Source organism: Sander lucioperca, chromosome 9 (assembly GCF_008315115.2).
Source record: "Sander lucioperca isolate FBNREF2018 chromosome 9, SLUC_FBN_1.2, whole genome shotgun sequence".
NCBI classification, from domain to species: Eukaryota; Metazoa; Chordata; class Actinopteri; order Perciformes; family Percidae; genus Sander; species Sander lucioperca.
In genome coordinates, this window is record NC_050181.1 from 24680354 (window position 1) to 24704923 (window position 24570).

Consider the following 24570-nt stretch of genomic DNA (forward strand, 5'->3'; position numbering starts at 1 on the left):
TTCATTAAGCTTAAATATATATTTATTGAGAAATTGAGAAAACGCAGCAGTCAGAAGCCAATAAAAAGTCATCAGAGCGCTCCGCTTGTCATCTGTGCATGATATACGGCATGCTGCTTGGCAACACGCGACTCTGCTGTCCTCGAATGAACCCCACTGGCAGACAGACTGTGTGTGTGTGTGTGTGTGTGTGTGTGTATGACTGCTTTTACGGCTCCCTCAGGACATAAGCTTTCTGAATCTGCAGGATGAATTGTGTGCGTTTCTGCGCGTCATGTGTGAGTGTGTGACTGATGTGTGTGTACTTTCCTTTGTGTAAAACGGAAACAAAATAATAAACAGACAAATGATGTGAATATTATGTGTGTGTGTGTGTGTGTGTGTGTGTACATGCAGTACTTCCTCACAATTCACGAATGAGATGCATGTGAATGTGTTGTGCACAGGTTTGTACATTTATGAAGGCTGTATGTCGGTGGTTGTTGATCGTTGCCTACGTGTGTGTGTGTGTGTGTGTGTGTGTGTGTGTCTATAAATGTGTCATATTTATGAGCTACATCCACACATCCTGCTCACTGCACAAATTGTGGACAAAATAACAGAACAGAAACTATGTATTTGTGTTTTTAGAGATTCACGTCCCTATGTACTATGTACATATAGCTACGAAAAGTAATGCACTGAACTATGTATGTATTCCACGTATGGCTGGGTTATAAAACACAGGGTTTTCAAGCTGGGGCGCGAAGTTCGTGTCCCGGAAGAAGTTTAGGGGAAAACACAAGACTTTCATTCAGGAAACGGGTGTTCATGTTCCGGAAGAACTACTTAAAGGGACAGGTGTCATAAATGATGCCTGTGGCTTGCACAGTAATAGCGTTACTGAAGGCTAGATCTAGTCTCGTGCTGAAGTCCCGTGGGAATTCAGTTGTTGCAGGCAAAGGTAAACAGTAGTGTGCAGAGCGGAGCGTAGTGTGTGAAGAGTGAAGATCGGAGGTGTTCACAAAGGAAGAAGCTTGATGTAAGAATAACGTGCGTTGCTCTACTGTGGAAAAGAAATGGTTCGCGTTTGTGCCTTTCTGAATTGTGGCAACAGAAGTACAAGTACCTAAACTTTCATCACGGGACTTTAGCGCGAGACTAGAGCTAGCCTTCAGTAATCGCTATTACTGTGCAAGCCACAGGCATCATTTGGACCGTTTCCATGTAGTTACATAGTCACTGATATGGTCATAACCACTACAGTGCTCAAATACCTATTTTTAAGGGGGAAATAAACTTAAATTTTTCCTCACGAAGGCATGACCTCCGTGATCGACTCTTCTGGGCTTTCGGTGAAGCGACCGATGGAAAAGAGGTAGGTGACAGTACAAATTTTGAATTTAAACGGTTTCTTCACAATGTCTGAGTTGAAAACGCATCTTGTTGTCACGTAAGGGCCCTGTTCATGTTGCACCGAAATTTTAATAGCATTTGGTGTCTGTTAAGAGGCACAAAGGCACTCTTTAGGACATGCCCTCACAACTGGCATTTTAGCTAACTGCTGTGCTAGCAACTCCAGTTTGCTAGCACCGATTCTGGTCGTTTTTTTTTTCCTATCGACAGTACTCGGATAGATCGATAGTTGAAAAAAATGGTACTTTAAAGCCCTGGTTATATGCCAGGAAAAGTAACTTTTTAATAATCAGTGTTGTGACTTTCGGCTGTGCTTGTTGCAGACCTGTGAGAGCAGAGAGATTGATTCTGTACCTGGTGGTGTGTAAGCGTCCATTGAGGTCTGGACCACCAGCGACCGGCGCTTGGAAGGCATCGGCACCGCCATCTTCCTCTCTTTGTGCTTGGCCAAGGCCGCCTGCACCGCCTCTGTGTGCACATCTGGAGACACACACACAGTTGATTAGTTTACTTTGTATTTGTGTTGGTCATTCCCGAAACCCTGGCACATATTTTCTCTGCCTGCCAGAAATCCATTTCCATTTCCTTTCATTTCTGTGCAGTAAGAAAATGATAATTAAAACATGCTTGAGATTGATCATTCAAAATGTAGCTCTAACATTGATGTTTTAATCAATCTAATAATGTCATGCAGAATAATAACATAGCAGACACACAGGACATTCCCTGCAGAAAGAAATCTAATAATCTTAATAATAGACTTTTTTGTATATCTACTTCAGTAGGCCTTTGATTTTTCCAGGACTTTTGCTTGTAATGAAGTCTTTTTCCATTGCAGTACACTTACTTAAAGGCAGGGTTGGTAACTATTTCCAATATACACTTTTTTATATATTGTTTGAAATGGTCATCTGCAGCTGCTGTAATCCTGTAAAAACGCCCACCAATCACTGCCTCGCAGCATGCTTAGAAAGAACCAATTAAAGGCCTCCTTGCCCCGCTGCGTGTACTCCACCCCTCCTGTGTACGAGCCTGAGCTCAAAGCGCATCGTCGCAGCTGGATTTACTGCAAGTCTAGCAGAGAATGGAGGAGACACTCAGCAAGAGTTGCCATTGCCGCAGTTATAGTACCTGTAACCTGGTTTTAGACCGAGCCTAGTCTCGCATTGCCAGACCTTCCTCCACAGCGCTGCGGAGGAGGGTCTGACTAGTCCACACAACATTCCGGGATGGGAGAAAAACGTGCTCTGGTTGATTGGCATTTCTTTAAACCAATCAGAATCCTCTTTGGTGGCGCTAAGCACCGGACGGAGCCACGGTGCCTCTGCAAAATAGCCTCAGGAAGGAACTTGTTTTGGTGGAACGTGTGTACGTTCAAAAGTAGTTTTAGTCGTGCAACAGAAAACTCAGATTGGACAGATAGTCTAGCTAGCTGTCTGGATTTACCCTGCAGAGATCTGAGGAGCAGTTAACCATAGTCCTCAGAAATCCACCAGAGTTTAGAACGCCAACGCAAAGAAAGAGGAAGGTAACGGACATCCGGCCGAAAAGAGGGACATCCGGGTAGAAATTCCAGTGGCACAGGAGCAATCCCGGAAATGAAATGTCTGGGCTGACCCAATAACTGAGGAAAGTCGATCAAGTCCAATCGTTTTTTTCAGGCAGCAATAATGTGGCTGCCAGCGTAAACATTGGGGAATGGTGTTCATCAGAGAGTCCATCCAGCTGAAGCACTGAGGTAGACAAACAGCAGCAGGACTATCAGCTGTATTTGTGCTGCGGTGTCCTTGTAACAAAGAATGCCGTGTTCCCATTCATTCACAATCAGTTTACGCACGCAAACATTCCCTGCTTGACAGCGTCTCCCGTGAGGCCCTGTGGTTTCGGACTGGATTAAGTTCGGGGAGCGTCGGTGAAGGCGCTTTGTAAATGAGTGTTTCTAAAAACGAGATAAAGCGCTGCGATGTAGTCACAGCTGGGTTTGTTTGAACGGTGTCAACTGCTGTCAGAAGGCAAACACACCGGCTGTCGGACCCGATAATGACATAAGTAAGACATTTGTCAGAATGAATGGGGCTCACACATGTATGTTTGGTTGGCTGCTCTGTGTGTGTGTGTGTGTGTGTGTGTGTGTCTGTGTGTGTTTATGTTGGGGTAATCTAAATCTCAAGTGCCCGTTTATTGTCTTATGGTTGACTGAGTGTGACAACACAAGGTGCTCTCACAGCTGCTTTCCTTCTTCAATTTAATGGGTTAAAAGGTTTTTAGGGGATATATTTTCTGTCGGAACAAACTCAAACAAACTCTCCAACAGCATTTGGGAACAGAGAAATAAAGTAAACCAGGTTTCCCCTCCACTGGTCCAAGAACTCAAACTTGTCTCTTTTCTTATTGGACACCACATTGAATTCTTACAGATTAATGTTGTATGAGATGCCACTGAAAAGAATTGAAATGCTCAGTTAATCCCGTATTAATCCTTACTGGACACCAGATGGAACAAAACTAAACAATGCATGTTTGTAAGAGCTGGGACGGATTTGTCAAAAGCTTTTTCCACAGATCTGTGCCAAACAGTGTATGTACCACATCTTTTTCTCCCATCCCAGAATGCTGTGTGGAATAGCCAGACCCTCCTCCACCGTGCTATGGAGGGAGGTCTGGCAATGCGAGACTACACCTAAATCATGGTTGCAGCTGTCGCCGTGGTCCTGCTAGGCGCCCTGCTATGCCCTGCTACACCCTGCTACGCCTTGCAGTGCCCTGCTACGTCCTGCTATGCTCTGCAGTGCCCTGCTACGTCCCGCTATGCCCTGCAGTGCCCTGCTACGTCCTGCTATGCCCTACAGTGCCCTGCTACGTCCTGCTACGCCCTGCAGTGCCCTGCTACGCCCCGCTATGTCCTGCAGTGCCCTGCTACATCCTGCTACGCCCTGCAGTGCCCTGCTACGCCCTGCTATGTCCTGCAGTGCCCTGCTACGCCCTGCAGTGCCCTGCTACGTCCTGCTACGCCCTGCAGTGCCCTGCTACGCCCCGCTATGTCCTGCAGTGCCCTGCTACATCCTGCTACGCCCTGCAGTGCCCTGCTACGCCCCGCTATGTCCTGCAGTGCCCTGCTACGCCCTGCAGTGCCCTGCTACGCCCCGCTATGTCCTGCAGTGCCCTGCTACGTCCTGCAGTGACCTGCTACACCATGAACTACTACAAATACTATTTCTAGTCATAGTTCCATTATCTTTTTTTTATCTTTTTATTGTGACTATTATTGCCCCTGTTCATCACACCCCCAACCTGCACCGTCAGACACCGCCTACCAAGAGCCTGGGTCTGTCCGAGATTTCTTCCTAAAAGGAGTTTTTCCTCACCACTGTCGCACTAAATGCTTGCTCTTGGGGGAATTACTGGAATTGTCTTTGTAAATTAGACTGTGGTCTAGACCTACTCTATCTGTAAAGTGTCTTGAGATAACTCTTGCTATGATTTGATACTATAAATACAATTGAATTGAACTACATCATTACAGAAAACATGTCTGACAGATGTATAGTGATAGACAACAACTTCCTCTTACCTGATCGGTAACGTTCATCTCTGGAGCCAGAAGACCGCCGGCGGTGGTACCGGGAGGACGAGGACGGGGTGACCGGGGTTCTCCTCTCCTGGCCCGTGGATGGATCCATTCCTGGAACAAAATAATTAAGAATGAATTCATAGCCTTCATATGTTTCCAATCTTAAAAAAACAATGCCCCAGAAACAAAACTTTGTGTTTATTTCTCGGTATTCTGTTTTTCTACACTATACACTTTTGCATTATTGTGTGTGTTGGAGCCATTTCATTGTTAATGAATGTCTAATTATATCATGTCATAATAATAATAATAATATTGCCATGTTATATAATGTCAATTATTATATTATTATAGTTCAAGTCCCAGTACGGACCAAAAAGTACAGAGTGTGGATTGGTAGCTGGAGAGATCTCAGTTCACCTCCTGGGCACTGCCAGGTGCCAGGGCGCTGGTCCATCTCTCCATTAGTGCATGAATAGGTCGTGAGCGTGTGTGTATTTCAGGCCTGTGTGTAGTGATTTCTAACAAACAGAGTGTAAATTGTAATTTCCCCACTGGGGATCAATAAACAGTATAAATGATTAATTGTTATAGCTGTGTTGGGTACAGCGAGGTCACAGGTTTTTTTGCGTGGTTTTGTGGTAACGTTTTAAGATGGAAAGTAGAACTTTTATTTTGGTTTTGTTTTTATTTTAAATAAACGGATTGGCTCAAACTCTAAAGTTTCAGATTTTGGACAATGTATTGGAGGGAAAATTGGTTGTTTTAAAAGCATGCAATGGACACTGGACCCAAGCGTTAATTGCTGACCAAAAGAAAGAACAAATGTGTGCCAACAGTATTGTATTTCCAAGTGCAAATATGACTTGGACTTTCATTGATCAAAAAAGGTAAAAAGTACGTCAATTACTCTACCCGTGGTACAGCACCTCAGGGGCTTAAAGCTTGGGCTTAGCCTCCACACATTGGATTGAACATAAAAGGCAGCAAAAAAGAATTTAAAGTGCAGTTTTCTACTGATCTCGGAGTGTATTTTGCAATATGTTGCAGGCTTTCACAATGTGTTTATTGTGCCAGTTGAAAAAACGATATATTGTGCAGCCCTAGGTACCACACACCCATGTGCATTTATACACACACACACACACACACACACACACACACACACAGTAACACAGACTCCCTTCACACCAATCAATATGTCTGATGATAATAACCACCCTCATACTGACAGCTATGACCGCCGTGGAGCTGCTGATCTATGAGCATCCATCTCAGCTTCACGCTTGCACCTTCGTCTGTCTTCATTAGAGCTCTCAGAGCATCGCTGGCGCTCAGGAGGAAAGCGTAAAGTTGATTAGCCGACCATATAACGACTAGCAGCCCGCGCTGGAATAAATGACAGGCCTGGGAGATACCTCGCTTTGTTGTTTCCTCTGGGGAGTCTGGATGGATGGATGGATTCCCCCCCTCCTAACGCCTTCTACTTCTTTTCTTGAAATGTCTTCTTTCTCTCTTCTTTCTTCTTACTCAACTATTACTATACTATACAAACTAAGATTAGACTAACAAATTGTTCATACGTGTGTCTTTGTTTGCCCATTTATTTGTTTGAGTTCATTTTGAACATGTTAAAAATTAAAAATTAATTAAAGATAAATAAGAAAAATTATTCAAATAAGGACTTCCATGTTCAAAAAGGAGTATTATTATTATTTTCATTGTCGATTTATCAATTGATTATTTCAATTAATTGAAATAATCAATTGATAAATCGACAATGAAAATAATCGTGAGTCGCAGCCCTATAAGGGTCGGCTGTTGTCAAATGACAATGGTGTTCTACTGATGCTCAACAGCAATCTAACATCCGGCCAACCTTACCAATAGCCCCCAGGAAATTTAGTGCAAAGGTTTAAAAACCAACCAGGCTCAAAACGGAGACCTTTTGCAACATCAACACTGACGCCAATGTTTTTCCGCCTGATTGGGTCTTACCGGTCACGCCATCTTGTTCTCTGATTCTCCATGCCACCCCTAACTGCGTTCCACGCAACCCATAACTCGTGTTTTCACAACCTTCTCCCCGTGAAAGTGCCCTGGAACGACAGTCAAACCCATAACTTACTACCCGTGAACTGGTACCAGATGGTTGTACCAGTTACAGTTTTTGACGTCACACACACATAAACAACAATGGCGACCCCTGTTGATGCTGTACAGACGCCGGTGATTAACGGTGAGAAATAGAAATAAATAGGCAACGTAAAGTAATTCCGCACATTGTAATCAAAACAATACACATATGATTGTGTACTACTACAGGTTATGTTTATTAAATGAAGCCCAAAATATGTTGCAGAGTAGAAGTTGCTAGTAGCAGCTAGCGCTAGCTAACGTCAACGTTAGGTAGCCGCTAGCTGACGCTAGCTAGAAGGGTTTGTCGTGACTTTGCCTGGAACGCTACCAAGTCGTGAGTCGTGACTTGAAGTCGTAACTTACGGCTAAAAATTGTGTCTGGAACGCAGCATAACATCCTGACAACCGGTGGTAACTTCAACATGGATAACGAATTGCAGGCGATGCTCTCCAATAGGAAGTTTAAAACACGATCCGCCAACACAAAGCTGGGCGCAACTTTCTCATACAATACGGCTAAAAACAAGACCCTCTTTAAAAGTATTGTGCTCTTAGCCAGCGTCACAGAGGCCTACGCTTTTTGTAAAACATTATAACGTTAGCCGACCTACATCTGTGTTTTCTGACGCCTTTGTCGCCTTGTAGTCGCGTGTTACTTTCAGTAACAGTTCCACCTCATCATCGGTCCAAACAAAGAAATCTCTTGTCTCGTTTTTCGCCATTGCTGCCGTTTATACGTCTCTTCTGCAACCAAAAGCTACTAACGTTACCATGGCAACTACCGGCAACGAGTGGAATATACATGCTGCTTCCTGTTTACAGTGGCACTCACATGCCCAGAATACGAGAATGTTGATGAGATATGCGGGTTGGGCGTGTTAGTTTAAACAGAGATTAGTTCTTCTACTGGAGCTAAACACACTTAGTGCATGGAGAACCTTTTGGCTCAAAACGTAGCAGTGTAAATGTAGCCTTAGAAGAGGCTGACAAAGACTTGGCAAATTGTTGGTTGGCGGAAGGAATTTTGAAAAACCCAACAGACATACCCTGTATGTAAACTCAGGGGAAGCCTTGCCAATCACTCTGGCCGAGGTCAAGGAGGTAGTTAGAAAACACAGCCGGGGCTTGATAGTAAGTTTCTCTCTGAGATGCTGACGGCTCTGGGTATTGTCTGGAAGCATGGCTGACATTACTTTTCAATAAATTTATGAAGGTAAGGGTCTGTGGACTCGTGACACCACTGTTCCAAAAAGGGAAGGTCCAATTATCAGAGCATCACACTGCAGCCTCTTCGGGAAATTTTATGTCAGATTGTCTTGTGTTTCACTTGGCTGCAAGACACATTTCCAAAATAAGATGAAAGATCCAAGATGGTGGCAGTAAAGCCAAACCCAGGGGATATTAAAATGTTCCTACAAAACCTAAGCATAAGCCTACCGTCACTACATTCATGTGCTTCAAAAAACTACGTTATCTCTTTCACATTATTTTTTTGGCTGATATTTAAAGAACGGTGCACTGGATTTCATGATATCAAAGTGCCCTGTGAGTAAACTAAACCTAATCTAGAATGTCAAACCGTTTAAATCTGGGTAACTAGGGAAATCCTTTACTTTGAACACTGTAAATGCTTTAATCAAATGATATCAGCCTGGCTGAGTACCAAGCAGTGCAGATTAACCAGGCCTCAGAGCTGATACTGTTACTGGTGTGTGTGTGTGTGTGTGTGTGTGTGTGTGTGTATTGTGTTAGATGGGTTTGAGAGGGTCTGAAAATCCACGCAGGAAGTAAGGTGACAAAGTATAAGAGCGCCAAATTTCCGCGTAAGGACGCAGGTTGGGGTCAGGTGGTGCATGTGTCAAAGGAACACAAGACTTTCAGCCAGGAGACCGGGGTTCATGTCCTGTTTGAAAATATGTCGAATTTTTAAAATACTTTTTTTACTTTTCTATTAACTTTCCGAACGTGACGGTCAGCATCACGTGTGTAACCCTCAGGAAGTGAAGAAAGATCTAAATTTCAACCCAATCTGCGACCACGTTAAAGTCGGGTTTAAAATCCCCGACCTTTACATACAAAGCCGCGACCGACGTTCTCTGGTTTAGACACGAGGCCGTATTTCCTGCCACCGCTCGGGGAGCTATTTTATGAAACGTTGTTGTGGGTCGTAGGGAAGAAATGCCCCATATAGTCGTATGATTTGGAGGACTTACTGGAAATTAGAAAAAGGGAGTATTGTGTGTATGCATGTGCACAAATTTGTGTTACTGGTAAAAGTGCATACATGAGAAGTGTAGGGTCAGGATATAGAGTGTGTGTGTGTGTGTGTGTGTGTGTGTGTGTATGTGTGTGTACAAAGTGCATATTGTGCACGTACATATAAATTAGTTTTACACAGAGATAATTATTCTTATTAAGCAGTATCTGTGTGTGTGTGTGTGTGTGTGGGTGTCTGTGGGTGTGTGTGCGTGTGTGTGTGTGTGTGTGTGTGTCTGTGGGTGTCTGTGGGTGTGTGTGCGTGTGTGTGTGTGTGTGTGTGTCTGTGGGTGCGTGTGCGTGTGCGTGTGCGTGTGTGTGTGTGTGTGTGTGTGTGTGTATCTCCCTCCTCCGGTCCCCCATTATGAACTAGGGGCAACCCCCCACTGGGCCTGGATGTGAATACCACACATTTTCTCCATCCCACACCCTTCATTCCTTCCCATAATGCACTTCCTGACATCCCCCAACCCTACGAACACACACACACACACACACACACACACACACACACACACAGTATATTCCAGTAATAGCTTTGGCAGTGCCAGTGTGTCTCCAGTGACGCTCCAGTCCCGTCCTCAGTCGTATGCTGCGTCTCGCTGTGAAATGGACTTTTAGATCCTTTGTGGTCGGACTCGATCCAGAACAAAACATCCATCTGCAGTTTGTTACCAAAAACAACTCAATGTTGATGATTTATTAAAACGTACTGTGCGAAGATCCGAGTCAACACATATCCTGTATGGAGGAAAATCAAAGTCTCCAGTTTCCCTTTTAGAAGAAAGTGAAGCCCCAACAGTGCATGTTGGTGTACTGGACAAAAACTAAAACATCTAAATAAATAAATGGGTATTTCTGCTTTTTATCGCCTGCGGGGGGTCCTTTCAGTGAAACAAAGACCAGATACTACTCCATAAGAATAATTCTCTCCGTGTAAAACCAACTAATACTGATTTGGCCTTTGGGCTTAAACATTCTCAACACGTAGAAAGAATATCCGGGGCGATGTCCAATTTTGAAGGTTTAAAAGAAAGGAAAAGGATTCCAGCAAGTACAAAAATATCCTGTTTTTATTATTCTGCTTGTTCATATGTGTGTGTGATGTTTATTTCAGCAATTTGATCTCATGTTTATTTATTTGGTTTCATTTTTTATATTTCTAAAAGTTGCTCTGATAACTCAATGCTTTATGCGCTGAAAATTAGGGATGTCCCGATCAGCTTTTTAAAATAATACCCATACTGAGTCCCGATCCGATACTTGTAGTTGCTCAGATAGTAGTCTATATCCACGACGTTCCACTTCCAGGATTGCTCCGTTGCCGACGGAAAATCTGCTGGATTTCACTCATTTAGGCCAGATATCTGTTGCCTTGTGCTTCCTTTGTGTTGGCGTTCTAACCTCCGGTGGATTTCTGAGGACTATTGTTAACTGCTCCTCAGATCTCTGCAGGGTAAATCCAGACAGCTAGCTAGACTATCTGTCCAATCTGAGTTTTCTGTTGCACGACTAAAACAACTTTTGAACGTACACATGTTCCACCAAAACAAGTTCCTTCCGGAGGCTATTTTGCAGCAGCACCGGGGCTTTTCCTGGTGCTTAGCACCGCCCAAGATGATTGTGATTGGTTTAAAGAAATGCCAATAAACCAGAGCACGTTTTTCTCCCATCCCCAGAATGCTGTGTGGACTTTCCTCCACAGCGCTGTGGAGGAAGGTCTGGCAATGCGAGTCTACTCAGATAGTAGAGCTGCACACGTTTTTTTTTGTATAACTATAATAATATTTTTGTAATAACTAAGTGAACAAAGTAACTAAAATCCAAAGGCCAAAACTAAAGAAGAGGAGGAAGAATAATGTGTCATGGAAGCACCTGGTGCAGGCTCTGCCGCCATGGTAACAGACAATGACCACCCCGACGACAGTGGGGGTGAAGATAACGTTACACACCTTTGGCCATAAAGTTCATAATCAAAGTTTTTTTACTTTTACTTATAATACTTAAGTACATTTAATATCAGAAAATTGCTATGGATACTTAAGTACAGTAAATGTCAGATACTTTAAGACTTTTACTCAAGTAATATTCTAAAAGGAGACTTTAACTGCTACCAAAGTCATTTTCTGGTAAGATACTTGTACTTTTACTCAAGTATTGCTTTTGAGTACTTTTTACAAGCCTTGCCACACGTCATGTTGGTTTGCAGGCAGTCTGGCGGTGCGTCTGTGGCGCGGGGCGTGTGTGATTACAGGCAGCGATCACTACAAGCTGATGTACATGGTCGGAGTAAGGCAATCGGGGGTGAATGCCGATCCCTGATCAGTTAAGAAATGCCAAAATCGGCTCCGATCCGATACTGTGATTGGGATCGGGACATCTCTACTGAACAGTAGTATGAAAAGGTGAAGGGAAGACAGTTTTACCTGGTGCTTGTGGGAAGAAGGCTCCGATCAGCTTGGATCGCTTCTTCTCATAGCCCTTCTGTGTGATATCACCTGCCAGAGGAAACAGAGAGAGAGAGACATTTACTTTCCATGGTATTTTATATGAAGTAGTACTCACTGGTGATACTACAGCCTGCTAAGTCACAGTATAGAAAAAAGCACATCCATCGTTACAAATGCATGTTGTTGAATCAAGGTTTTGATGCAGGGAAACAGAATATGACAGGCTAAAATTGTATAAAAAGATGCACAATAAGCAAATTAATAAAAACAAATATATATAGACAGAGGACAGAGGAATGACAAACAGGATTTAACAATAATGGGTTTTTTCCTTGTCCGTTCGATAAAAAAAAAAATTCTACTTGCCCAAAGTCAATTTTTACTGGCTTCGTACTTTCGCCCCTGTACGAATTATTTGTTTTTTTAAACGACAAAAAAGGGAGAGAAATAAACGTCGCCAAAAAAAAAAAAAAAAAAAATAATCAAATAAATGTCAAACTTTTTAAAACTCCTTTCTAAAAACGGTTATAAAAAGCATCGAATGTAAAAAAAAAAAAATTTTAAAAGTTGAAAAAAAAAGAGATTAAAAGGGTCAAAAACTTCAACAAAAACGTTGAAATTTTTTTTTGAGGGGTGGCCTCTAGCTCACCCAGCAAAAGCGTGCGCCCCATGTTGGCTGAGTCCTGCAGTGGCGCAGAGTTCGAATCTGACCTGCTGCCCTTTGCTGCGTGTCATCCCCCATCTCTTTCCCCCTTTTCATGTCTATCCACTGTCACTACTTAATAAAGGCAAAAGCCCCAAAAAATAATATAAAAAAAAAAAAAAACATCCAGAAAAAAAAGTCAATTTCACACTCAAATCATATCATTCAACTGCTTTCTTTCTTTCTTTGACGGGTGCAATAGAATGACAACGTCATTTATGATACGATGATCCCTGAACGCCACATCGGGCACGTAAATATAACAACGTGCCCGAGGTGCGTTTTACTTGCCCCGTGCCATCGAGCAAAACCCTTAGCGTTGAACACTGGAGAAATAATAAAGCTGCAACAAAAAAATATATATGTACATATTCCACAAAAAAGCTGCCATCTAAGACATCAAAACTACACAGTCAGAGAGAAAGCTGATCACATTGTGCTTAGTCATCCTCTCCAACTCAGACCAGATGGTGCATACAGGACGTGTGTGTATGCGAGTGTGCATGTGTGTGTGCATGTGTGTGTGTATGTGTGTGTGTGTATGTGTGAGTGTACAGTATCTGAATAAATCTGGACCTTTAAGTACTGCAGATGCACTTAATTCGCCTTTCACAGAGCGACTAACCCCCTCAAAACCTGCTGACCAATCTCCCAGAGTGAAGCGATTAATCAAGCCGACCTAAAGGTCCCATCGGCAGATTTCCACACAGGCACGTCTGAATCCAAAAGCTCCTTTTAGAAAGGATTATTGGGAATACCAGATGGGAGGAGTTTGCCACATTTGGCAGTTACTAGGGTAATATCGGACCATTCTGATGTAAGATTTTAAAATTAAAGGCTTAAATGTCAAATTAAAGCTATATTTTAACTCTTTTTTGGGCTGCTAATTAAAGCCATATTGTAACTCTTTTCAGGCTGCTCTAAAAACGAAACCTCCTGTTTAGCCAGACTAATTTAACCTCAGGGTAATAGTATATACATCCCAGACTGTCACTAGGGTTGGCAGTTTTGGCCATTTCTTCGCTGTTTTCTGGCTTTTTGCTGGCAGGTTTCTCTATAGAGCTCCCCCTACAGCTTCAGAATAGATATTTTCCAGCTCCTATGTTTCCTCGTGTCTGACTCCTCTCTCGGTCAGTCTGCCATTTCCTCTTTCTCTGTTCCTCCGACAATGCTTTCCTAGCTTTCTGCTTCTCTTTTGCCGGCTCAGCCATGACGATAGTGTGAAAAACTCCATCGCTACCTTGCACTTATAGCTAGCCGGTTCCTCAAAGGGCGTATGTGTGCAGTGCCGTGAAGCAGTTTGTTACATCGCAAGACCTGATATCACGCCATACTTCCTTCGAAAGTTGCAAATGTGGTTTTCCGCTCACAGGTGCTAGGGGGAAGCTCAACTCGAAAAAGGTCATATAACTATTCCAATGACTCCGAAGCTGTTCAGTTAAGGTAAATTAAGCTAAAAAAAAACTGCATAGTTCCCCTTTAAGAAAAGAGAGCAGAAGTTTGTAAAAACCCACTGGAAAGTAAATGAATGTCAGCCGAGTGCTTGTTTTTTTGACTGACAGCGGATCAATGTGTTTGACCCCACCCAACTTGTACTGCAAGTGAAGTAAAACCAAACACTGACAAATACTTTCTGAGTGAACTGAGGCAACAACTTAAGAGGGAAGCAGAAAGCTAAAGAGAGAGGCATCATGGGAATTGTATGAACCGAGAGAAGTACCAGAGGCGTTTTCTTTCATGGCAAATCGAAAGACAGAGAAAAAAAAGGTAACGAGTGTTTGAGTGTGAAAGCAGAGGAGAGAGAGAGAGAGAGAGAGAGAGAGAGAGAGAGAGAGAGAGGAGACGTGGGTAATGCAGTTTGTAATGTGCTGAGTGCCATAATGGGGCTCGCTGTGCGATTTAACTGTTAAGACGCGTCTATCAAACTGGTAATGTGAACGAGGGAGGTCCTGCCAATGGGGAACAAGCTTTTTATAAACATGGGTGTAAAAGATGGAGATGCTCAGCCAGTTTGGGACTGTTTGGGCGACACATTCTCGCTCCTATCGCGTCAAAAAGCCACGCTTGGTCAGGTACCTTTAGTGTTTGTTATTTATTTTTACATTTTTATTGCAATTCCTTAACTTAGTTAACAATTCATTACCGTACAAAGCAGTACCATTATCATATCCTTGCAAAAACATTTTTTTTTGGATATGTATGTACATATCTATGTAGTCCACCCAGTGCTGATAGTAATAATAATAAAATGACAATAGCAAAAGAAAAATAGAAATTAAAAAAGTAAGGAAATATATCTATGTATAAGCATATACACATACATCTGCACCCCTATACACTTCTAATCATACATCTATACATATACGTACACACATACAATATACTGTATGCATACACTCCCAAACTTTTACCTAAGAAACATAGGAGTTGATTTGTGTGTGTGTGTATATATATATATATATGTTAACACACAATAGCTTAACTTAAAACACAATAACTTAGTTCATTCATTCATTTATCCGTTAGTCTACCAACTAAGAAAAAGCAGGGACGTGCATGAATGAATAACTAAATCTTTTTACATAACAATAATTGGTATACATCTACAATTTAAATCCATTGTTATTCATAATTCGTATATGTGTGTGCATATTTATTCCTCTTAGTGTTTGTAATTGATGCAAAAAGTTTCCTTTAGCGTCATATTTAGACACACCTGGTAGGGAGAGCGCCTCGATACACTGCTGTACCTCTGCCAAACATTTGATCCTGTGTCAAGCATTCAATTGCGTCAATGCTACATGTTATTTACGTTTTATGGTATTTCATTTTGTGTGTGTGTCCATGTTTCATCATGTGTTGCTTTCTGATTTGTGTATTGTCTATAATTTGGAATAAAGTGTGTCACAGTATGTGTATATTATTTTAAAAGCAAACCTGTTACATGCACAAGAATCTCAAACATGCCAAACATTCCTTCATAAAATGAGTAAATATTTATTCTGAAACACTCATGAAGCCTAAATGTGCTTCCGTACCCAGACAGAAATGTTGTGACAACTGTAACCGAGGCTGCAGACGGCGGCTGATGATCTGCGGAGCGACTTTCAGGACTTCTCTGACTGGAGGATGACCGATTAGAAAAGAATACAAAAAATTCAGAGGAAATCAGAGTTAAGAGCGTCGCCTGACTCGGTGAGGGACGCATGAAACAGACCTGAGTGACTAAATCTGCAGCGGATTTGTCGAACACGGAGAAAGCTGTTTGCGCGGCTGACTTGACAAATCCTTCTTAAATACAAATACATGTGACTAACTGGCTCGGATCAAGAAACCGACTGTGGGCACGGACGTCATCGCTGACGATGCCAGAACTCTGTCTGTCTGTCTGTCTGTGTGTGTGTGTGTGTGTGTGTGTGTGTGTGTGTGTGTGTGTGTGTGTGTGTGTGTGTGTGTGCACTTGTGTGTGTGTTTGTGCGCATGTGTGTGTGTGTGAGTGTGTGTGTGTTTCTGGTAGCGTGGAGGCGAGGCACATGGCAATAATTAGCGTCTCTGGTAGGGGAGCTAACTACCCTGCAGAGAGCAAGAGGAACTGGCAAATGCTTTAGTTTGAAAAGAGAAAAAGAGACATTGGGGGAGACACAAGGGAGAAACAGAGGGAGGTCAGACCTTGTCTTTAATACTAACTTCCTAAAGTCATGGATACGTAATATATTATAGCAAATAATGCATGGTTTATATGTAAAATGGGTATGGGTGGCTTGTGGCTCGGAGATAGTGTGGTCGCCTCATAGTCTCCCATTGCCAGACCTTCCTCCACAGCACTAGCCATCCCATAACCACAAGTAGGGCTGGGTATCGCTCAACATTTTTCAATACTGGTACCAATACCAATACCGTGACTTTGATACCGGTTCCTAAACGATATTTTTTTCAATACTGATTTAATTAAACAAAAAGAAATTGCAACATTATATTTACTTTTCAGCTACTCTCAGTAGAGTTTTTCCTGTGTGTCTCTACGACGTGTAACGTTAGACAGCCAATCACAAGCATTATTAGATCTTGGTAGAAGATGCTGCATGCTCATTGGCTCACTGACGCTGATAAGATTTACTCCTTAGGTACTGAAATTGGGTATTGAAAGAAGAGGCATTTTTCGATACTCGATACTTTCGAGGCAATTCAGTCGGTGCCTAAAAAGTATTGAATTCGGTACCCAGCCCTAACCACAAGGTTGGCGGTTCAATCCCAGGCTCCTCCGGCCACATGTCCAAGTGTCCCTAAGCAAATTGCTCCCCGAACGCTTATAGGTGTCTACTTAGGATGGGTTAAATTGCAGAAATAAAATGTCACTACATTATACTCGGTGTACAATGTAGTTTTTTGTCTGTTTCCATGAGCGAAATAAAAACAATGTGAAGTGAAAGTGACACACACACACACACACACACGCACGCACACACACACACACACACACACACACACACACACACACACACACACACACACACACACACACACACACACACACACACACACTCAAACCATCTCCTTGACTTTATTTAGTCAGGGAAGAGGAGTCATATGGAAATGAATGTGTCAGTCAGCGAGCTTTTCTGTTAGATACTTTAACAGCTCCGTGTGCGTAATCTCCATCCAATCAGACAGTGAGACAGGCCGTCAGTCACACAGTCAGATAGGCCGTCAGTCACACAGTCACACAGTCACACAGTGAGACAGTCAGTCAGACAGTCAGTCAGTCAGCCAGTCAGTCAGTCTGGTCAGGAGCTACCGTACGGAAAACTACAAGTTTAACCCTGTCGAATGAGAAGTTTCTGAATTCTACCTTTATTCTTAGTAAAACAAGTCCTCTAAATAAAACGACTAAATACTTCATTTGTTCATGCTCTTCAGAACGACACTACTTTTTCTGATCTGACGCCTCTCAGCAGCCTCTAACAAACCACATCATTTGTTGTCACCGTCCAAAGAAACTGCTCGTGTTAATCTTGACCTAGTCTCACATTGCCAGACCTTCCTCCACAGCGCTGCGTTGCAGGGTCTGGCTAGAGAGAAAAACGTGCTCTGGTTTATTAGCATTTCTTTAACCCAATCACAACCGTCTTGGGCGGAGCTAAGCGCCGGACGGAGCCACGGTGCCTCTGCAAAATAGCCTCAGGAAGGACCTTGTTTTGGTGGAACGTGTGTACATTCAAAAGTTGTTTTAGTCGTGCAACAGAAAACTCAGATTGGACAGATAGTCTAGCTAGCTGTCTGGATTTACCCTGCAGAGATCTGAGGAGCAGTTAACCATAGTCCTCATAAATCCACCGGAGGTTAGAACGCCAACACTAATAAAGCGGAAGGTAACGGACATCCGGCCTAAAAAGAGGGTCATCCGGCGAAATTTCTGGCGGCACCGGAGCAATCCTGAAAGTGGAACGTCATGGATATAGACTAATCTTGACCCGTCAGACTTCTTTTTTTTAAACAATTTACATTCCAAGTTGTAAAGAAGCCACGAAAAAAAGGTCCTTCTCCATTCTTAGCCCAGGGACAGGAATGAAGCAGCGGTTGATGAGGATGTAGGGATGAAGATCTTTAAATAGAGACGGTGGAAGGGAAGGATGACTCAGCCTCGGCTTCCAAACTGTCCGTCTGTCTCTTTGTTTGGGTGATGTTGCCACAGGCCTTTAGAGACAGGTACACACACACAGACACACACACACACACACACACACACACACAGACACACGGTGCCTGACAACATGTGTTTGTTTGTTTGATCCGCACCAGAGTTCAGATGAGCTTTCACACCAGCCCAAACGAACCGGACTATCCGACCAAAACGCTTCAGGGTTGGTTTTAAACGGACCAAACGAGGTAGGCGTGAAAGCAACTTTAGTTCCAGTTGAAGGAAATGTTAAAGCTACAGCACACCATGATATTATAGACAACAGAGTGCTTCCAACTTCCTGTCAACAGTCTGCGTTTTCAGCATTTATCTCCTGTTTCAACATGACAACGTCCCTTTGCAAGAAATGTTTTTTCCAGTTTGGTGTGGAAGAAATGGACTGGCCTGCACAGAGCCCTGACCCCAAACACATCCAACACGTTTGGGATGAACTGGAACGCTGACTGAGAGCTGGACCTGATCACAAAACATCAGTGTTGGACCTCAGTAATGCTCGTGTGTCTGAATGGGAGCAAATCTCTGCAGAAAGACGAAGAGAGTGGAGGCTGTCGTAGCAGCAGATTCATGCTAACTGCTGGAGCCATTTTGCAGATTTACCTTATTTCATTTATAATTATGCTTAGACATCATGCATTTTCCATTGTGCATTAATGATGATAATGAATTGGAATGTCTTCTGTTTACATTTAGTTATTTTGCAAGAAGGATGTGTGAAATCCCATAGGATGATGTGAATCTGAAGGCGTGATGACACCTTAGATTTAGGACAGGTGAACAGGTGTAGCGGTAGAAAAAAACAATTTTCAACCGCACGTAATACACGTAATCTGCATAACTATAGAATACTTTTGTTTGAAGTTTAGTGATTTATTTATGCTCTTTGCTCATGCTTTAATAACGGGATGAACTGTGACGCTAAGAAGCACAGAATGGGCGTTGATTTACGGACCGCTCGCTACACTCGAGATGAGATGAAATAAGATGATCAGCAATCACATTTGGTGAACTGTTCAGGTGACCACATACTTTTGGCCAAGCAGTGCACAAACATGCTCTGCATACGACTGCAGCGTCAGAGCACAACTCTGCTAAATCACCTCCAGTCTGTTTGTACAGAAACTGCCGCGCTCCATGACCATATACAGTAAGAGAGAGAGAGGGAGAGAGAGAGAGAGAGGGAGAGAGAGGGAGAGGGGGAGAGAGAGAGGGAGAGGGAGAGGGAGAGGGAGAGAGGGAGAGGGAGAGGGGGAGAGAGAGGGAGAGGGAGGGAGGAAGGGAGAGGGAGAGGGAGAGGGAGAGGGAGAGAGAGGGAGAGGGAGAGGGGGAGAGGGAGGGAGAGGAAGAGAGAGAGAGGGAGAGGGAGAGGGGGAGAGAGAGAGGGAGAGGGAGGGAGGAAGGGAGAGGGAGAGGGAGAGGGAGAGGGAGAGGGAGAGGGAGGGAGAGGGAGAGGGAGAGAGAGATAGAGAGAGAGGGAGGGGGACACGAATGCTAGCAACGACAGAGATATGAAGTGAAGAGTGTAAAGTAAAGAAAGAGAAGGAAAGACCAAGGAAGAGCAGAGGAAAGAGTGGCATGTAGCAAGACAGAGGTGATAAAAGAGGGAGAGAAAGAAATGTTGCATCAATCCAGCACCTAAAAAGGAAACAGTTGATTTTATTGTTTCCAGACTGCAACCATAGAGAGAGAGAGAGAGAGAGAGAGAGAGAGAGAGAGAGAGAGAGAGAGAGAGGGAGAGAGAGAGAGAGAGAGAGGGAGAGAGAGAGAGAAAGAGAGAGAGAGAGAGAGATAGAGAAAGAGAGAGAGAGAGAGAGAGGGAGGGGAAACAATGGAGAACTGAAAGCATGAAAAAGGAGTGTTTGATGAGAAGAGGGAGAGAAGGGTTGCAGGAGGAAGAGACAGATAGTGACAAAGAGAAGAGGTGAGAAAACGAGGGAGAAAACAGGAGAGAGGGAGAGGTTTCTGACTCTGCGCCACTGGAAGCTAAACATAACGAAAGAGCATATGTAACATGCCTCTCTCTCTCTCTCTCTCTCTCTCTCTCTCTCTCTCTCTCTCTCTCTATTTTAAATCAATTCAATTTGCTTTATTGGCATGCATGTAACAAACAATATTGCCAAAGCACCACGCAAAATGAATCCAAATACAAAATCAACAACAATATCAATAATCATATCAAAACCAAAGTAACAATAATCACAATATACCAATGGTAATAATCAAATCAACAGGGGACAAAGCTATACAAGTAATTATAATGAAAAGTGTAAATGCGTTCAAGGCCGTGTGTGTGTGTGTGTGTGTGTGTGTGTGTGTGTGTGTGTGTTTGTGTGTCTCTCTATTGATATTTCTCTCCAACAGAAACAGGAATAATGAGAGTGTGTAACAAAGACAGAATAAATAACAGAATATCAGCCTGATCGGGTCAAGTTTTGGACAACTGTTGACCTCATGATGGAGCAACAGGAAAAGTCAGAGGATCACCAACGTTATTATACTTCATCCTGAGGGGATGGCAATCCTGCCTGCAACACATTCTCATGAACGGGTTCGTATGATATCGTACGTGTGCACACCAATTTGTATGATATCTTACTAAATAAGGCAACCAGGCGACCGAGTCAAACTTCCGTTTAAAACCATAATTTCGAACGGAAACGCCACTTTTAAGATTGACCGTATTTTCGTTTTCGGTCAAATGGCCTTTTGAATGGGAGTGCTAGGGACACTACTATGATCGCATCAAAATCACTATTTTTAAAACAATAAGAAGGCTCGACACAACATGAGACTTTGCTCCAAGTATCACCAGGGACTCTACACCTTAACGAAAGCGTTGAGAACATTGTTTGTGTACACAGAGTTCACTAAAAAGAAAGGTTTTGAACAACTCACTTTAGCAGTTTTTCCGCTCGCCGCCATCTCGCCAGTCAAAAAGTGTCGATCTCTGAATGCGAATGAACGGACTCCATAGGAGAAAGGTCAGTATTGTTTTTCACTGACGACAAAACAACAAATAATCCGTGCATTTATATGGAACTAAGCTTTAGGAGCTTTCCATCTTTACTCTCCTCCCTGTTACGTTGCATTCGGAAATCGACTGTTTTTGACTGGCGAGAAGGCGGCAAGCTGGTCAATCTTAAAAGTGGCGCTTCCGTCCTAATTATGCTTTTAAACGAACGTTTGACTCGGGTCCATTCACACAAACGCCCTAGGTTGCATTTTGGCGAGAGTTACGCTTTAAGTTTAGCCACCAAAACGACTCGTAAAGTTTAAGAAAAAAAAAAATCGCGGTTTGGATTCAAGTATTTTGGTGGGAGCGAACACGCGTTTCCTGGATGAAATTCTTTTGTTTTCCCTGGGAAGGGAACTCCCCTCCCCAGCTGGTGTTTTATGACCCATCCATCCACCCCGACCTCCTCATTGTGCGGCCCGGAGTGTTCTTATACAGCAGCAGTCAATACAGCAATAAATACGTGGAATACATACGAATTACATTACTTTTCGTAGCTATGTGAACGAACGTTTCATGACAACAGTCTGTGGCAATCCATCCGAGAGTTGTTGAGATATTTCACTCAAAACTACAGCCTCATGGTGACGTTAGTTTTGTGAGATTCAGGCTCCTTATTGTGAACTGTAAATGAACTGTCATATCAATTTAGCGCCGTTTCATTTTACAAACATATCTTGCTTGTCATTAACAAAAACAAAATGGAGATAATAATATACTGGAGAAAGGAAGCCAATTACACACACAATCACACACAGAGAGCTTTGCATCCACAAAACCAAACACACAGTTAAGCTGAGAGGAAACGCCCAAGGACTCCCCCGGGAATGAGGGCAAGGACACACACACACACACACACACACACACACACACACACCCGTTGCAGCAGGTGTTTACAGTAACAACACGATGAGTCAGGGCTGAAACTCACCTGCAGGTAGAAACACACACACACACACACACACACACACACACACACACACACACACACACACACACACACAGGAAGTCCTCCAAGTCCTCCAAGGAAATGCAACCTCATATCTAAACCAGAGAACGTCAGTTGCAGTTTTGAACATAAAGGTCGCGATTTCAAACACGCTTTTAGCCCTGTTCACACGGGATTAGTATGACCTGGTGACCACTAGTTATTTGCAATAATTACGGAGGTTGTCTGTGATCTTATTCCCGTGCAAATCGGTCATGTCTGTTATATGTAAAGTAATAATTCCCCCCGCAAATAACCTACCATATTTCGCCGAACACAGACGTCCTGTGATAATATTAGTTCCTTTTGAATCGACATGCCTTGATTTTGCGGGGTCTAATATAATGTTTTCAAGGTTTTTGTTTCCTGTGCGATTTTTTTTAATCAAAGATATACATACTGTATTCCACCTTTACAACACACCTTAAAACATGGATGTCCGATAACTATATCTCCACACATTAATCTGTCAGATGTGATGTCTGTTTGATGTGACATAGTCATTATTGCTGCCGCTCGATCTCTGCTGCCTGCCTACGTGTTATGTCTATGTGCCACGGTTGCAATTTGGTTATGTTTAGGCGCCAAAACTCCTTAGTGAAGTTTAGAAACAGATTGTGTTTTGGGTTGAAATCAGACGTTACTTCACTTCCTGAAGGTTTTGTGTGTGGCACTAAACGTGACGTTTGTAAAGTTAACTGCCGTTTACTTTTATTTTCAAACGGGACTCAAACCCCGCTCTCCCGAGTGAAAGTCCCAAGTTTGTCTGACCCAGACACCACCCCAACCTGCCTCCTTACATGGAAATTTGGCGCTCTTATTATTTCCGCTGCCTTACTTCCTGCTTTGCTCCAATCAAAATTACTACGAGCATTTTTCAGGGTGACGACAGTCTTGTTGGTCACTATACATTTGAACTCTGCATTACATGGTTTTGAATTTCCTTACACTTGGGCAACATCACAACTGCAGTGTTTTTCATGTTTTACCTTCACAAAGAAGGCTTTTGTATGTACCAAGGAAAAAGTTGGACAAAAAACTCTTTGAAACTCTAAAATGACTGGTTGTTGCTCTAAAAAATAGCTGTTGGTCTTTGATTCTTAAGAGGAGGACATTTTGGACTCAAACCCCGCTCTCCCGAGTGAAAGTCCAAGTTTGTCTGACTCAGACACCACCCCAACATACCTCCCTATATGGAAATTTGGCGCACTTATTATTTTGGCCGCCTCACTTCCTGCTTTTCTCCAGTCATAATTACTACGAGCGTTTTTTCGGGGGGAGGACAGTCTTGCACATAAAGGTTGTTTGTCACTATACATTTAAACTTTGCAGTACGTGGTTTTGAATTTCATCAGTCAACTGACATCACAACTGGCACACAAAGGCACACACACACCAACAGAAGAAGGTTCCCAAAATAGAACTGCAGTCCCAATGTGCAAACACATACATACACCCCCCACACACACACACACCCACACACACCCACACCCACACACACCTGTGCTGCAGGTAGAATTGGCTGGCAGTCTCATGATATTTACCTTGAGGGCTTTTAATGTTTTACCGTCAGGATTTTCTGTGTGCAGAGGAAACAGTCGGGGACAAAAAAAAACCTTTAATACTCTAAAATTGTTGGTTGTCACGCTGAAAAATAGCTGTTGGTCTTTGACCCCTGAGAGGAGGATATTTTGGAGTTAAGATTTTTCCCTGGACACCAAAGCTATGACAGCTTCTTGGCGTCTTTTTGCCTACTTGATGTTGTCGTTTTCCTTTCATCTAAGCTTCCAACTGTCGGTGTTAAAGCAAGCAGACAAAACACAACAGCTAACGCTAACATCTCCCATCTGAGCAATAGACAAAGCACACATGGCTAGAAAGGAGCAAAACTACTTGTCAGAAGGTGTTAAAATAACACATTTCCCCCTCTGGTTGTCATAAAATTTAAATAAACGTTTTTCCTCATGGCACATCCAGTAGCAGTTTAAATGATTTACGGGTGCGTCCTGTGCACCGCTGGAAAAACAGAGCTAACTGCGCTGGCTCTGGTTCCGGTTAAACCATTACACGCACAATAAGGAGGTCAGGGTGGAAAGTCCCCATCACAGTTTATGTTCGGCCGCATGAAACGATGGAGGAAATGAATTTGTCTGCAACGCATGGCTTCATCAGTTAATTCAAGTGCAGACGGAGTTAATCTAGCTCATCAGACCAAAACGTGTCGTAAACCAACAAGATCAACACCGTCTAATGATTAAACTACTGATATTTCTACAAGACTACTGCTGCTGAGAACTACTGCTACTGTCGCCACCACGGACATATAGTGTACATGAATATAGAAAGGGTTAGGGTTAGCA

At 43.1% G+C, this 24570-nt stretch overlaps 1 protein-coding gene and 1 long non-coding RNA gene across 7 annotated transcripts in view; one reads left to right on the forward strand and one right to left on the reverse strand.

The window, feature by feature from the left end:
* Positions 1–24570, reverse strand: part of LOC116043966 (disco-interacting protein 2 homolog C) — a 270352-nt gene that overhangs the window by 117737 nt on the left and 128045 nt on the right. For all 6 annotated transcript variants that reach the window (XM_031291012.2, XM_031291010.2, XM_031291011.2 and 3 more), the window contains exons 2-4: positions 11788–11859; positions 4967–5077; positions 1750–1875 (exon numbers count right to left, since the gene is read on the reverse strand). In XM_031291012.2, the coding sequence (XP_031146872.1) occupies positions 1750–1875; positions 4967–5077; positions 11788–11859 (309 nt within the window). The remainder of the gene's footprint in view (positions 1–1749; positions 1876–4966; positions 5078–11787; positions 11860–24570) is intronic.
* On the forward strand, positions 725–19014 carry LOC116043992. The gene is made up of 3 exons (XR_004103585.1): positions 725–1098; positions 15694–15696; positions 19003–19014. It is a non-coding gene; the product is annotated as an uncharacterized LOC116043992 (long non-coding RNA).